Raw genomic sequence first — 16,093 nt, forward strand, 5'->3', positions numbered from 1 at the left:
TCTACAATATAGCTCTAATCTACCATTTCAACCTTATCCATTTCTTTAATCTATGTTCCAGATTAAGTTTTTATTCAGCTCTATTTTGTCACCATGCTTTTTTGCATGCTTTGCTCTAGGTTGGATTCTCCCACATTCATCTCTTCTTTTCTTACTTCAAGATGCAATGTATGTGCCTCTACATGAAATACTCACTGATTCTCCTCTCAAGTCTATCCCACAGCATTGTGGATAAAAATTAACTTTAAAAACTCTAAAATGATCTATAAGTATAAATTTTTATTATTATGTCTCATTTAGGCCCTCAACTGATACATAGACATTTTTATATTTTTCTTTTATTGACTCTTGTTAACATTTCACATGAAAGATGTTCCCAAACTTCTTTTCTAACCAAAATGTACTTTAGCAACACACATTATTCCCCTCTAAATTGATTGTTTCTGGACTTCTGAGAGCCAAGATGGTGGAATAAGAAGTAATTATTCCATATTCGCCCCTAAACAACCATAAAATAGAATACCCCCAAAAAAAAATCCTAGAAAAGTAAAACCAGCAGAAATATGAGGTGAAAAAATCTTTGAGCCCAAAACACTTAGAAAACTAGCAGGAAAGTTGTGTCTCATTCAGTTAAAAGGGAGTACAGTCCAGGACAGGAAGCATCCCAGAAAGCCAGCAGCAGCCCCATCTCAGCCCCAGTGTGGTGGAGCAGGCAAACACCAACACCAGAATCGCTCACATGCTTCATGATAGCCAGGGAACAGCAAACTCCAGGTGAGAATCATCCACATACTTCAGCCTAGCCCAGGGCAAACAGGCAACATCCAGATCTAGAGCTCCACATTCTTCAGAGAAGTCCCAGCAACCCTACAGGTGCCTAAGCAAAGAGCCAACTTTCAGTGGCCAAACCGCCATGTGCTTCAGTGTAGCCCCAGACTCCACTGGCCTCAGTATACACTAGATACCAACATTATTAAATATATCCTTTTCAGATCATGATGCAATAAGCTCAGCACAAGGTAAGCTGTTAGACCCCTATGGCCTCCAGCAGAATCACCCATTACCCACCACATCCCCTCAGTGCAGCACCAGACACCAGGGTATGCATGGGTCTCAGGGCAACAGGTAAAGAGCTAGATCTTGCAGCCTCTAGTACAAAAAGCCCCCTTCTCTCTAGAAGCAGAGCTCAAATTTAAAAGAAAAGAAAAAGGCAAAAAAAAAAATGAGCAAAAAAGACACAGCAACAAAAAAGAATTTGATTAAAGAAAATTAGTATGGTAACAGGGAAGATCAAAATACAAACTCAGAAGAGAACAACAATGTCAAAATACCTATGGACAAAACCGTAAATAAAAATGGGATGTGATTTCAAGTCCAGAAAGAATTTAAGGAAGAGCTCAGAAAGAAGCTTAAAAATCATGTAAGAAAAATAGAGGAAAAAATGGGAAAAGAAATGAGTGATCCAAAAAAATTATGAAAAAAGAGTCAACACCTTGAAAAATACTTAAAAAGCAGAACTGGCCAAATGGAAAAGAAAGTACGAAAGCTAAGGAAAACAATTCTTTTAAAATTAGAATTGGGCAAATGGAAACTAATAAATCTATAAGACATCAAGAATCAGTCAGACAAATTCAAAAGAAAGAAAAAAATAGAAGAAAATGTAAAATACCTCATGGGAAAAACAACTGACCTAGAAAGCTGTTCCAGGAGAAACAATCTCAGAATCACTGGACTACCTGAAAGCCATAATCAAAAGGAAGACCTTGACAGCATCTTTCAAGAATTGTGAAGAAAAACTGCTCTGATATTCTGGAACCAAAAGACAAAACAGGCATTGAAAGAATCTTTTGTTCACTTTAGGAAAGAGATTCCCAAAATAAAAACTCCAAGGAACATTATAGCCAAAATTCAGATCAGATCAAGGAAAACATACTGCAGGTGGCTGAAAGAAACTTTTTAAACACTGGGGAGCCACAATTAGGCTTAATACAAGACTTAGCACTTGCAGATTGGAGGTCATGAAACATGATATTCTGGAAGGAGCAATAATCATTTACTCAGGAAAATTAAACATAATACATCAAGGGGAAAAATGGTTATGGAATTAAAGGAAGGAAAGTATATCTTGCTAAAAGATACCATAGATAATGAAGCAAGGTCAACACTAAACATATATGCACCAAGTGATATAACATCCAAAGTTGTTAAATAAGTTACAGGAAGAAAGAGACAGCAAAATTATACTAATGAAGGACCTCAACTTGTCTCCTCTCAAAACTCAATAAATCCAACAAAAAAAAAAAAACAAAAAAATAACTAAGGAGATTAACAATATTAGAAAATTTAGAAATGACAGATCTTTAGATAAAACTTGAATGGGAAAAGAAAGGAATATACCTTTTTTTTCTCTGTAGCACATGGCACCTACACAAAAACTTACCATGTATTAGGCCATAAAAACCTCACAATCAAATGTAGAAAAGCAGAAATTTAAATGTATTCTTTTCAGATCATAATTCAATAAAAATTACATTTAAGGGGCACTGGAAAGATAAAATAACCAGACAGTATAATATTGGAAGGCAGTTTTCAGATGAAGAAATCAAAGCTCTCTATAGGCATATGAAGATAGGTTCCAAATCACTTTTGATTAGAGAAATGCAAATTAAAGTAACGCTAAGGGACCACCTCATACTATCAGATTGGCTAATATGACAAAAAAAAAAAAAAAAAAGGTAAATGATAAATGTTGGAGAAGATGTGGGAAAACTGGGACACTAATGTTCTGTTGGTGGAATTGTAAACTGATCCAACCATTCTAGAGAGCAATTTGGAATTATGCCCAAAGGGTTATAAAATTGTACATTACCCTTTGATCCAGCAATACCACCTCTAGGTATGTGTCCCAAAAAAATTATTACAAAAGGAAAAGGACTTACAGTTACAAAAATATTGATAGCAACCCTTTTTGTGTGGGCTAAATATTGGAGATTGAGGTGATGCCCATCAATTGGAGAATAACTGAACAACCTGCACTACGAATGTAATGGAATACTAGTAATAAGAAATAATGAACAGGCAGATTTCAGAAAAAAACCTGTACAAACTTATGTACAATAAAATGAGCACAACCAGGAAAAACCTGTACATAGTAACAGCAACATTATGTGATGATCAGCTATGAAAGACTCAGTTCTTCTTAGCAACACAATAATCCAAGACAAGTACAAATCACTCATTAAAAAAATGCTATTCCCATCCAGATAAGAATTGATGGATTCTGAATGAAGATAGAAGAATATTTTTTCACTTAACTTTATTCTTTTTCATGTTTTCCCCCTTTTGACCTATTTCTTATTTCACAACTAGGACTAATATGGAAATAAGTTTTACATGATAGTACATACATAACCTATATCAAATTGCCTAAACTGTTTTCTAAAGAGAAGCAAGAAAAAGAGGAGAAAAATTTAGAATTCAAAAATCTTGTTAAAATAGATGCCAAAATTTATCTTGACATGTAGTTGGAGAAAAAATGCTATTTGAACAATTCTGTTTCAACTTCTCATTTATTCTAGTTTGACAGGATGAGATGGTTTTCTTTCTTGTCAAAGCCAATTTCTCTATTTGTGCCCTAGAATTTCTTCCTTCCTACCTTCTTAACCCATTTAGTATTTTCACAATCTCATCTCAAATTTTCCCTAGAACTAGTAAATTCCATTTGCTCTACTTGCATGCACACTGGAGAACTCTATTCTGAAAAACAAAAACAATTTTCCCTAGACCATGTCTATTATTATTTCAAATGATCTTATCTCTCACAACAGATTAATGTACTTGCATCTTTCCTCATAATCCTCATAATCACACTCACTCTCTCATTATCAGGAAACTACTTTTACTGGACTTCCCAGATTCTTCTATCTCTCTAACCTCTTCTTTTAATTTCTTTTGATAGTTCCTCTTATTCTCCTTCTTCTAAATGTTGAGTGCCCTTTAAGGCTATGTCCTAATAAGTACTTCTTCTCTGAAATCCCTCTAGGTAAGCACATCCACAATTATTGCTTTAAATATTACTCTTATACAAACTTCTCTGAAATGTTTATTTTTCAATGCTATCCTAACAACTGTACTCCACTCTCTACTTGAATGTTTCAACAGTTCAAACAAAGCATGTCAAGAACTGAAGAAATTACTTCCATACCCAACCTGCTCCTCTTGTGAATATTATTACCATTTCTGTTAATGATACCACCATTCTGCCAGATACTTAGGTTTGTGCAACCTCAGAAATATCACTGACATAATCATTTAGAAATAGTTCATTCAGGCCAGTTTCAATGGTCTTGTGAAGAACAGAGCCATGTACATCCAGAGAAAGGACTGTGGGAACTGAATGTGGATCACAATATAGTATTTTCACTTTTTGTTGTTGTTTGTTTGAATTTTGTTTTCTTCCTTATTTTTTCCATTTTTCATCTGATTTTTCTTGTGAAGCACAATAATTGTAGAAATATGTATAGAAGAATTGTACATGTTTAACATATTTTGGATTAATTGCCATCTGGGGGGGGACAGAAGAGGGAATTTGGAACACAAGTTTTTGCAAGGGTCAATGTTGAAAAATTATTCATGCATAAGTTTTGAAAATAAAAAGCTTTAATAAAAAAAAGGGAAAAAAAGAAATATCACTAAAACTTCCTCATTCCTCAGCACCCATATTTAATAATTTGTCAGATATTAGCAATTTCCACCTCAGAAATACCTCCTGTATATCCCCCTTTACATGTCTCCTCTCAAATTCAGGCTTTTGTTATCCGTGCAATGAGCTATTTTAATAACTCACTAATTGGTATCCCTTTATCCAGTCTAACCTTTTTCTAATCTATCTTTCACATCATTGACAAAGTAATTGTCCTAATATTCAAATCTGATTTCCTTATCTACAGGTACCAGGGTTCTCTCTTCTCCTATCTTGTACTAATCTTTGTTGACTCTCAGTCTCACATTTCAGATATGTTAAACTTAATATGTCCAAAACTAAATTCATCCTCTTTCCTCCCAACCCTCCTCTCTTGCTAAATTCTCTGTTACTGTTAAGAGAACCACAATCCTCCCAGTCACCCAAAGTCTCAACCTAATCATCTCTCTCCTCACTCTCACCTCTCATATCCAATCTGTAGCCAAGGCCTGTCAGTTTTATATTCATATCTCCTGTACTCTGAAACCGTCACCATCTTGATGAAGGCCCTCATCACCTCATCTCTATCTTATAGCCTTCTGCCAGCCATGATTTTCTCCTTACTGCAGTTTACATTTCTCTTGGCTGTTAAGTGAACCACTTAAACCACAGGTCTCACCAGATTACTCATCTACACACACACACACACACACACACACACACACACACACACACACACACACACACACAAACAAAAACTGCAGCATTTCCCTATTACTCCAAGGAACAAATATAAAATCCTCTGGAATTCAAAACCCTTCAGGAGCTTTACTTGAGCCACCTTTCTAGGTTTCTTACACCTTCTATCCTGCCATATATTCTGTAATCCAGGAAGATTAACTTTTTTACTGCTCCTCAAATAAAATATTGCATTTCCTGACTCAAAGAATTTTGAATAGCAATCCCCCCTCTCTTCATCTGTCTTCTGTCTTCTTTGGCTTCCTTCAAGTCCCAGGTAAGATCCCACCTTCCACAGGAAATCTTCTGATCTCCCTTACTTAAAGTAAGTAAGGTAAGAATTAGAAGAATAAATGCCTTTCTATTAATTAATGGCTAAACAAACTGTGGTATGTGAATATAATGAATATTACTGTGCTATAAGAAATTATATATGTTATGAACAAAGAGAAACATGGAAAGATCTATATAAAATGATACAGAATAAAGTAAGTATAGCCAAAAAACCAATATAAATATAAAGAACTACACAACAAAAATAAACGCAAAAAAAATTATAAAGATCCAAAAGGACTTGAACAAAAATATATGAGAGGAGAAAAGACCACCCTTCACAAAAGTCTGCAGGTATTATACAATGCACATTTTCAGGCTTTTTCAATTTATTGGTCAACTGTGATGATTTTTTTTTTCCGGGCTAAAAAGATATTTTTTTTATATGGGATGGCTCTCTTGGTAGGGGATGAGGGGAGGATACTTGGGATAACTATGGTGATGCGAGAATTAGAAAATATCCATAAAATAATTTTTAAAAATAATAGCCAACAAAATTTGAAAAGGCTTTTTTCATAAAAGTAAGATTTATAGCTTATGATACAATATGAATAATGATACATAGATTGGCCTGACAAGTTTATTTAAAACATATAACCTTAGCTTAAAAAAGTTGAAAATAGTTTCCATAAAACATTAAATAAAAATATTTTGTACAGAAATAAAAATCTATTTATTTAGTGCTATAACAAACTCCCAAGAAACTATTTTACTGATTAAGAAAATATAACAACAACAAAAAACAAAAACAAAAAATAATAACAAAAAAAAAAAAAAAACCAAACAAACAAACAAAAAACCAACAACAAAACAACTCTGAGATACCACTACACACCTGTCAGATTGGCTAAGATGACAGGGAAAAATAATGATGAATGTTGGAGGGGCTGTGGGAAAACTGGGACACTGATGCATTGTTGGTGGAGTTGTGAATGGATCCAACCATTCTGGAGAGCAATCTGGAACTATGCCCAAAAAGTTATCTGATTTCTTTCCAGTAACTTAGCTCTATAGTTATGCCTTCACTTAATGAAAGAAATTCCCTTTAATTTTCCTTAAAGTAAAATACCTGAAAATATTCAAAAGCATGACTTCTTAGTGGAAGATTTAAAATCTTAGAAGAATAAACAACTTGGAGCCATTTCATTTATACCATATATAACTGCAACAATTAAAAACTCAAACAGCATTTAACAATGTAGTTCATATAATCTAGTTTCTGAAAAAGAAAATAATAGATATTAAAAAATACTGGGGGGAAGCAAAATAATTTCTTGTTTTCATAATATGAATACATATGTAATTTTTCCTAATGACATCATTCAATCTCAAGTATTATTTTATTCTCAAGGAAAAGAGCAGAGAAAAGCAAACTCCAAATAATGAAAAATTAGAGGAGGGACATAGGTATTCAGCTTTAAAAAATACAACCATTTATCTAGTAAAGTTAATGAATGGTTACAATTTATTATCCAAAAGTATTAATCCTCCATCTCCCCCAAATAAAGGCATTCCAGAAGTCTTATTATAGTAATATAACCCTGTATTTTAGAAATAAAATTTCCCATCACCTATTCATATGTGTCATAGAATTACAAGTTACTTTGTTCTCCTTTTGAAATAGGATACACTGATAACATTTGATGCAGATGTTATACTAAACGGAGAATCATTTGATAGAATAAAACAAATTGCCATTTCTAGGCCTTGAATCTGGACAAAGAATATCCAGTTTAAATTATATTTTATAGTGAGCTATAGATCACTATGATACCAAAGATAGCTCATTTCTTTGATAAATGGAGTACTAATAGCAAAAACTGTTCATGAGTAAACTCTCTGTTAAAAAAAAACTCCTAAAATAATTTTAAAAAGAAGATGAGCTTAAGAATAACAATAAACATCTCAGAAAGGCTGGCTTCTTTTTTGTTTTCAAAAGAGGGAATGATAAAACGAATGCACTTGAAAAATCAAAAAGCAGGGAAAAAAATTGGAAATGAGAAGGAAATGGAAAATTAAAATGGAAGAGAACTATATATAGCAAAGGCATTACTGGATAGATAGAAAATACAAGATAATGATTCATGTATAGCTTTATGTGTTTTCGTGGCTTAATCTATTCTTTGTACTTATATTAAGTTTTCAAAGTTAAACTAGAAGTCTAGAAGACAGGATCAAACTCTTAGACAGATAAAAATGTTGAGTTTTAAGTTGATGAACAGATTTTGTTTCGTACCTGAAAACCTTGAATCCTTGCTAAATATTCCATTTGCCTTGAAGGTTGCATTATAGGGCAGGGGGAAGTAGAAGTTCCTTTCAGGCCTATGGCTTCAGCTGATGGAGATGTCCCATTCATAAGGAATTCTCTGGCTAATGTAGTAGTACTATTTGATGGTGGAGATAGGCTGAAGAAAGAGCTTGAAGGTTGGCTCATTTCACTGGAAGACAAATAGTTTCCTGCAAAGTCAGAAACTACTTTGTTGCGGCTTGCTTCCATCTCTTGATAAATATCAGGAGACAAATGAAGAATTCCCTTTGGAGCTGTAAATAAAAAAGAGGGACTATTTTATGATCATGGAAATAGCTGGTATGAACAGTTTTTGACATTACTAGGTTCTAGTACTGGTAAAATATCAAAGAATCATTAGTCAAATAAATACCACCTGATAGTTGTAGTTGTCCCTGCAATGTTAACAAGGAACCTTCACAATTCTCAGAATTGCCGGTTGAAGGGATAATACAGAGGGCCAGCACAAGACATTTGTGTCTAAAGAGGCAAAATCTTAAAATTATACCCTTGTTAAGAGTTGTATCTAAAATTTACATTTTTTGCATAACTTGTTATTCAGTTATTTTTCAGTAACATTCACCTCTCCATGACCCAATTTGGGGCTTTCTTGGCAAAGATACTGAAGTGGTTTGCCATTTCCTTCTCAAGGTCATTTTGCAGAAAAGAAACTGAGGCAAACAGGGTTAAGTGACTTTCCCAGGACTACACAACTAGTAAGTGTGCTCTACCTGTCAAAATACAGAGAACTAAATAAATACCTTTGTGCTATAGAGAGATGAATGTTTTTGATATTAGAATTATATGCATTTATTAAAAAGTTATATCCTGGGCAAGTCATTTAACCCTGTTTGCCTCAATTTCCTCATCTATAAAGTGAGCTGGTGGAGGAAATGTCAAACCATTATCTTTGCCAGAAAAACTCCAAAATGGGGTCACAAAGAGTCAGAAATGACTGAAACACAACTGAACAAACAAATATTAACAATAGCAAATAACAATAACAAATATTAAACAAATAATTGTTAGTTAAATATTTCTCCGTGGAAATGCAAATTAAGACAACTCTGAGATACCACTACACACCTCTCAGATTGGCTAAAATGACAGGAAAAGATAATGACGAATGTTGGAGGGGATGTGGGAAAACCAGGACACTAATACATTGGTGGTGGAGTTGTGAGCTAATCCAACCATTCTGGAGAGCAATTTGGAATTATGCCCAAAGAATTATCAAGCTGTGCATATCCTTTGATCCAGCAGTGCTACTACTGGGCTTATATCCCAAAGAGATCCTAACAAAGGGAAAGGGACCTGTATGTGCCAAAATGTTTGTGGCAGTCCTTTTCATAGTGGCTAGAAATTGGAAACTGAATGGATGCCCATCAATTGGAGAATAGTTGGGTAAATTGTGGTATATGAATGGTATGGAATATTATTGTTCTGTAAGAAATGACCAGCAGCATGATTTAAGAAAGGCCTGGAAAGACTTACATGAACTGATGCTGAGTGAAATGAGCAGAACCAGGAGATCATTATACACTTCAACAACGATACTGTATCCTTATATACTGTATCTTTATTGTATACTGTATCCTTATCTGATGGAAGTGGATATCTTTGACAAAGAGAAGATCTAATTCAGTTCCAATTGATCAATGATGGACAGAATCAGCTACACCAAGAAAAGGAACACTGGGAAATGAATGTAAACTGTTTGCATTTTTGTTTTTCTTCCCAGGTTATTTTTACCTTTTGAATCCAATTCTTCTTATGCAATAAAAGACCTATATGGTTCTGCACACATAATATTGTATCTAAGATATACTTTAACATGTTTAACATGTATAAGACTGCCTGCCATCTAGGGGAGGGGGTGAAGGGATGGAAGGGAAAAGTTGGAACAGAAGTGAGTGCAAGGGATAATGTTGTAAAAAATTACCCAAGCATATATTCTGTCAATAAAAATAATAAATAAATATTTCTCTGTGAAGCCCCAGAGAGTTGCCTCCTTTAATTATTTCTAGTCCATACTGTGATAAGAAGACATATCATGAAGCTTAATGTATGGAATTATAAAATATGAGTAAGGGAAGTAGGCAGAACAACTTTCTAAAATAATTAAAGATTAATTTATTTTCTTAATATTTTATACCATGTTTAAAAATTATGTATCAGGTACCCTCCCCCAAAGGGTTCAAAGGACAAGAAAAACACCCATAAATGAAAGTATTTGTATCAGAACTTAATACTAACAAAAACTAAAAACAAAATAAATGCAAATAAGCTCAAGAGTGGTTGAACCAATTATGATATATGAAGGTGATGAAGCATCATTTTAATATTAGAAATGATGACTGTGAAGAATTCTGAGAAACATGGGATGATTTTATGAATTGATTCTGGGTAAAGGAACACTATTTCATGGAAAACTCCAATAAAGCAAACACTCATAAGGAGATCAGAAGAAGCAAGCCATGGTCTCTCTGAAGAATTTTGGAATCAACTGTGAGATATGGGAAATATTGATATAGGACCACACAGCATGGCACATCCACATCAAAGAAGTCACTGTGCTCTATGAGCAAAGAAGAACTGCAGCAGCTCAAAGGAAATGAGATACACAATTACAGAGATATTTCGACTCCAAATGTTCCACACAGACTGCTTGTGCCCAACCTGTGGCAGAGCTTGTTTTGGTCTGATCAATTATAATTAGACATTCTATACCCTGACCCTAACATAGTGATGTCATGTAGGTCCTCTTTGACCATGAAGGACAATAAACAACAATGAACACTAAAAGGTAGCTGAATTCTAATTCAATGCAATGTCCAATTTGATCCCAGAAATCACATAATGAAATATACTTTCATCCTCTTGAAATAAAGTCAGAGGTCTAAAGATGTAGAATACATTGATAGATAAGATCTCTTTGTGGGTTGCCTTAGCTTTTCTTTGTTAAAGAGAGAGTTCTGGGAACAGGGGAAGAATATTGTGAAACAGAGAAGCTGCATTACATGTGGGAGCTCTTGCAGGAAATTTACTTTTTTTAAAAATCTATTTGGTATAGCCTAAAGATATTTCCTTTACAGATGAAGTTTCGTCCTTTATTTTTTATTCCTAAGAGGAGTCTCATTCTGAAAAGAATTGTATTTTCATAGTGCTACTAAGTTTATTATATTACTGTTTTAATTTATTATTGTTAATAATAATGAAAATAATAACAATACAATTTACATAGCACATATTATGTATCAGGCTCTGTACTAAGTACCTTAAAATTAATATCTCATGTGATCCTCACACCTCATGATCTCATCAACAACTCTTGAGAGGTAGTTTTCATAATTTATAATTTACAATTGAGAAAACTGAGCAAAGAAAAGTTAAATAGCTTGCCCAAGATCAGACAGTTAACAAGCATGTAAGTTTGGATTTGAACTCAAGTCTTCCTGACTTTAGCCCAGTGTTCTCTATCTACTATATCACTTAACTGCCACTACTGATTGCATGTTTGTATGATTGTACTCACATTTGTGTTGTGCACAATTAAAACTAAAAGGACCAACAGTCATTAAATCCTTGCAGTATTGGCAAAAAACTCAATTTGAACCTTCAAATAGGACACTTATTTTCACTATGATGTCTATTTCCTTGGGGAAACAAAGATATTTAGAGTCTCCTACAAAGTTCTGGGGTCAATTTGGAGAAACATGAAGTAATTAGTAAAATGTCAAGAAGAAAGACAAAATTCTGTTTGTGTTCTATAAATTAATTTATTTAGATTATCTTGGACTAGATAAAAGAGGATATTCTTTACCCTATTCTTAATCACTGAAGAGGTGAGACCTCAGTCAAACTGAGACCTACTGAAGATCTTAGATTAAGGCCAAGGAGTCCCATTGCCTCCAGGGCCATCTCCAGTTATCCTGATCTATGTCTTGCCTTTAGACTCAAGAGAGCTCTGGAGGGGAAAGTGAGGCAGGTGACCTTGCACAGCTCTCCCTCACTTAAATCCAACTCACTTGCATGTTGTGGTATCTCTTCCTGATATTATAGTCCTCTTCCAGAAAGAAGGACAAGCAACAACAACAAATCAGTAGTAATAACAGCAAACCTAGAGATTAAAGAGGCAATGAATTATTTGGAAACTAAGTTCTAGCTCTTGCATTAACAATGTGAAAACAGCAAGAAAGTTCAAAACCTTCCTGGAAGTAGGATTATCTGGGAATAGTTTAAGACACTTGTATGGAGAGAAATTGACATCAGGAATTAATCTGTACAACATCCATTACATAATTCAATGGTCCTTATCTCAAGCTAAGAACTTCTTAGGAGAGCATTCATACATTGCTGGGGAAGAACCATTTAAATTCTGGATAGAACATGCCACTGAAATATACTACCACGGGGAAGGAAGTATCATGAAGAAAGAAAAAAAAAAATTCAAGGAATCTGCATTTACTTTCACATATTGTCTGAAATCACAAGATTTTATGACCATGATGATTACAAAGATTAAAAAGGCAACTTAGAAACTCACAGAATGCATAAACAAGACTATTTCCAGTTCCAGAAGAGGGTGAAATAGGAAAACACATGTATAATTCTACACATGAAACCATGTAGGACATGCTCAATATCCCAAATGATTCTTTTTTATTGTTACATCACTAAAACCCAATTTCTTTTTTTTTTTTTTTTTTTAAAGCTGTCACTTTTCTCATTATCTTATTTTTCCCCCACTTTGGGCAGGAAATTAAGAGCTCATTTTTTTTTCCCATCTAGATCTCTTATACCATAACTTGAGAATAATAATTAACACCCCAATTCATAAATAGGACATGATTTTGTCACACTCTCCTCTTCATCATTTTGATGCCTTGTTGAACCAATTCAGTTCTATGCTGTTTTCCTCTCTTCATCTCTAGCCAATTGTCATTTCACTAATTATGCCATGCTACGCCTAAGCACTGGAATATTTCCTATTATTTACTGTCTTCACTCCAACACTCATGCTATCATACAAAGGTAGAAAACCATCCTGACTAAGTCCATTGCAAATTTATGTTAGACAACTTCAACTGGATTCTTCTGCTAGACAGTTTTTCTCTACTAGTCTTAACAACTTACTATCCCAGTATCTCCACATTGGCTCTTCCAAACCTCTTCATCCCTCTTTAAGCTTTCAATGACTTCCTCTACCCTCACCCTCTGAGCTAAGAACTTTGTCACATATTACAGAAAAAAAAAATTGAGGCCATTATCATGAGTTGTGACCTCCCTATCATATCATTCATATACTTTATACCACTGCCTTCTCCATCATTTCTGTTTCATATGATAAGGTGGATTTACTCCTTACCAAAGCTAACTCCTCTATCTGCTCAAGTGATACCATTCCATTCTGTCTCCTCCAACAGATTCCCACTCTGTTATCTCCACTCTCTTATCTATTTACAATAATTCTGTCTACAGAGAGATTCCCTGTAGCCTCCAAACATGTCCACATCTCTTATTTGTAACAAAACTCTTCTTAAAATTCCTGCCTCAAAATGTTTGTGGCAGCCCTTTTTGTAGTGGCAAGAAACTGGAAACTGAGTGGATGCCCATCAATGGGAGAATGGCTGCATAAGTTATGGTATGTGAATGTTATGGAATATTATTGTTCTATAAGAAATAACCAGCAGGATAATTTTAGAGAGAACTGGAGAGTCTTACATGAACTGATGTTAAGTGAAGTGAGTAGAACCAGGAGAACATTATACACGGGAACAAGATTATATGAGGATTAATTCTGATGGACAAGATTCTTTCCAACAATGAGATGATTAAGGCCAGTTCCAATGATCTTGTGATAAAGAGAGCCATCTGTACCCAGAGAGAAGACTGTAACAACTGAGTATGGATCACAATATAACATTTTCATTATTTTTCTTGTTGGTCACTTGCATTTTATTTTCTTACTCATTTTTTTTCTTTGTTGATCTGATTTTTCTTATGCAGCAAGATAAGTGTATAAATATCTTTACATATATTGGATTGCTTGTCATCTAGAGTAAGGGGTAGGGGAAAGGAGGGTAAAATTTGGAACACAAGACTATGCAAGGGTCAATGTTGAAAAATTATCCATCTATATGTTTTGAAAATAAAATGCTTAAAAAATTCCTGCCTCCTTGTCTAGTCTTTATATCTTTATATCTCAATACATACTCTACAATTTGGCTACAATAACAATTTTACTACTCCATGAACAAGATATCCTACGCCAAAGCTTCAAAGGCATATTCTCTGGCTCGCCTTCATGCTTGGAATGTTCTCTCTCCCCAAATTTACCTCCTGACTTCCCTGGTTTCCTTTCTGTTCCAACTAAAATCCTATTTTTTTTATTTTTTTTTTTTACTGGAAGTCCTTCTAACCTCTCTTAATTCTAGTGCCTTTTCTCTATTAATTATCTTCTATTCATCCTACATATAACTTGTTTCTGGGCCTACATTTCTTCATATATAAAACAAAATGGTAGGAGTAATGGTTTTTAAGATGTCTTCCAACTATAAATTTATAATCTTATTAGTATTTTGGAATATTTGCTCTATGTGTAAAGGTTAATTCAAAAATTGACAATCAAAGATCAGGGATAAGATAAGGAAAGCCTCCAATTATCCCGGATGTGTTGCCATGAAAAAAACACAGAAGGAAATTTACTTGGTTTTTTAGATAAATGGAAAGTAGTGAGGCAAATGGTCAGATAATGACAAGTTTCTGCATACTTAGATTGCTAACTACAAGTCACTTGGGCTTCTGTGTACATATTTTTTAGTTTACAAGGAATTTAACAAGAATTTAAGTAACATCCTAATGGTGACAGACAATGTCATCTAGTAAGTACTGACATGTTCAAATAGGGCCTGGAAGACTTCTATCATATCTACTTTGCTAAGGAAGAAATACTCTTCTGTATATAGTTTTAAGTCACAATTCACTCTAACCAAGATAGGAACTAAAAAAGGAAAGGGAATTTCCTGTTTGACCACTCCTTCCATGTATTCTTTTACTAGATTTTCATCAATGACATAACCACTAAGTATGGGTGTTTCCTAAGGCTCTGTTATGGGTTTTCTCCCTTTTTTTCTCTATACTATATCCTTTAGAACTCTCATATATTGAATTGTCATTTCTATCTCGTTATTCCCAAACTTATTTATCCAATCCTAGTCTCTCTTCTGAACTCTATTCCTGAATCTGCAGCTATCTATTAAACATTTTGAACTGGATGTTCCATAGTAGTAGTAGTAGTAATAATAACAATGATGATGATGATAATAGTGCTTTACATAGTGTTTACTATATTCCATGCATATGTGTTAAATTCTTTACAATCATCATCTCATTAGCTCTCACAACAATACTGGGAGATAGGAACTATTATTTTCCCCATTTTATGATAAGAAAACTAAGACAAATAGAGGCTAAGTGTCTTGCCCAGGGACATATAGCTAAATAAGTATCTGAGGTTGGGTTTGAATTCAGGTCTTCCTGACTCCAGGTTTAGCACTCTATTCACTGTACTACCAAAGCATCTCAAACTCAATTATGTCTAAAATAAAACTTTATCTCTTGCTCCCAAATGTAATCTTCTTCCAAATATTCCTTTTATTGTTGAGAGTACCACAATCCAGACTGTTACCAAGGCCTAAAATCTTAGAATCACCTGTGATCCCTCACTCCTACTCACCCAACATATCCAATCAATAGCCAAATCTTGCTGCTTCGATCTTCACAACATTTCTTATATGTCTCTTTCTTTGCACTTCCAAAGCCATCATTTTAGATTAGGCCCTCCATAATTCCCTATCACTTGATTTATAACAATAGCCTTTTAAATAGTTTTCATGCCTCATATCTTTCCACTCCAATTTATCTTCTACTCACTTACAAAAATGATGTTTCTAAAACAGAGTCCTGACCAGGGCCTCTTGCTATGCAGTAATTTCTCTCACCAGGATACAAGTCCTTTGCTTGGCATTTAAAACTCTTTACGGGGGCAGCTA

The 16,093-nt window shown here is 34.2% G+C and overlaps 1 protein-coding gene across 10 annotated transcripts in view; it reads right to left on the reverse strand.

Annotated features, from left to right (window-relative positions):
• The window catches only part of STAU2 (staufen double-stranded RNA binding protein 2), a 454,831-nt gene that overhangs the window by 205,858 nt on the left and 232,880 nt on the right, over positions 1–16,093 (reverse strand). For 9 of the 10 annotated variants that reach the window (XR_012484345.1, XM_074278883.1, XM_074278881.1 and 6 more), the window contains one exon: positions 7,989–8,293. Coding sequence is in view for 9 of the 10 variants with exons in the window: in XM_074278883.1 (XP_074134984.1) it covers positions 7,989–8,293 (305 nt within the window). In the remaining variant the exon portion in view is untranslated. Of the gene's footprint in view, positions 1–6,534; positions 6,972–7,988; positions 8,294–16,093 lie in introns of those variants that run through there. The other variant, XM_074278886.1, reaches the window with a different exon arrangement.

The sequence above is a fragment of the Sminthopsis crassicaudata genome, chromosome 1 (genome assembly GCF_048593235.1).
Source record: "Sminthopsis crassicaudata isolate SCR6 chromosome 1, ASM4859323v1, whole genome shotgun sequence".
NCBI lineage: Eukaryota > Metazoa > Chordata > Mammalia > Dasyuromorphia > Dasyuridae > Sminthopsis > Sminthopsis crassicaudata.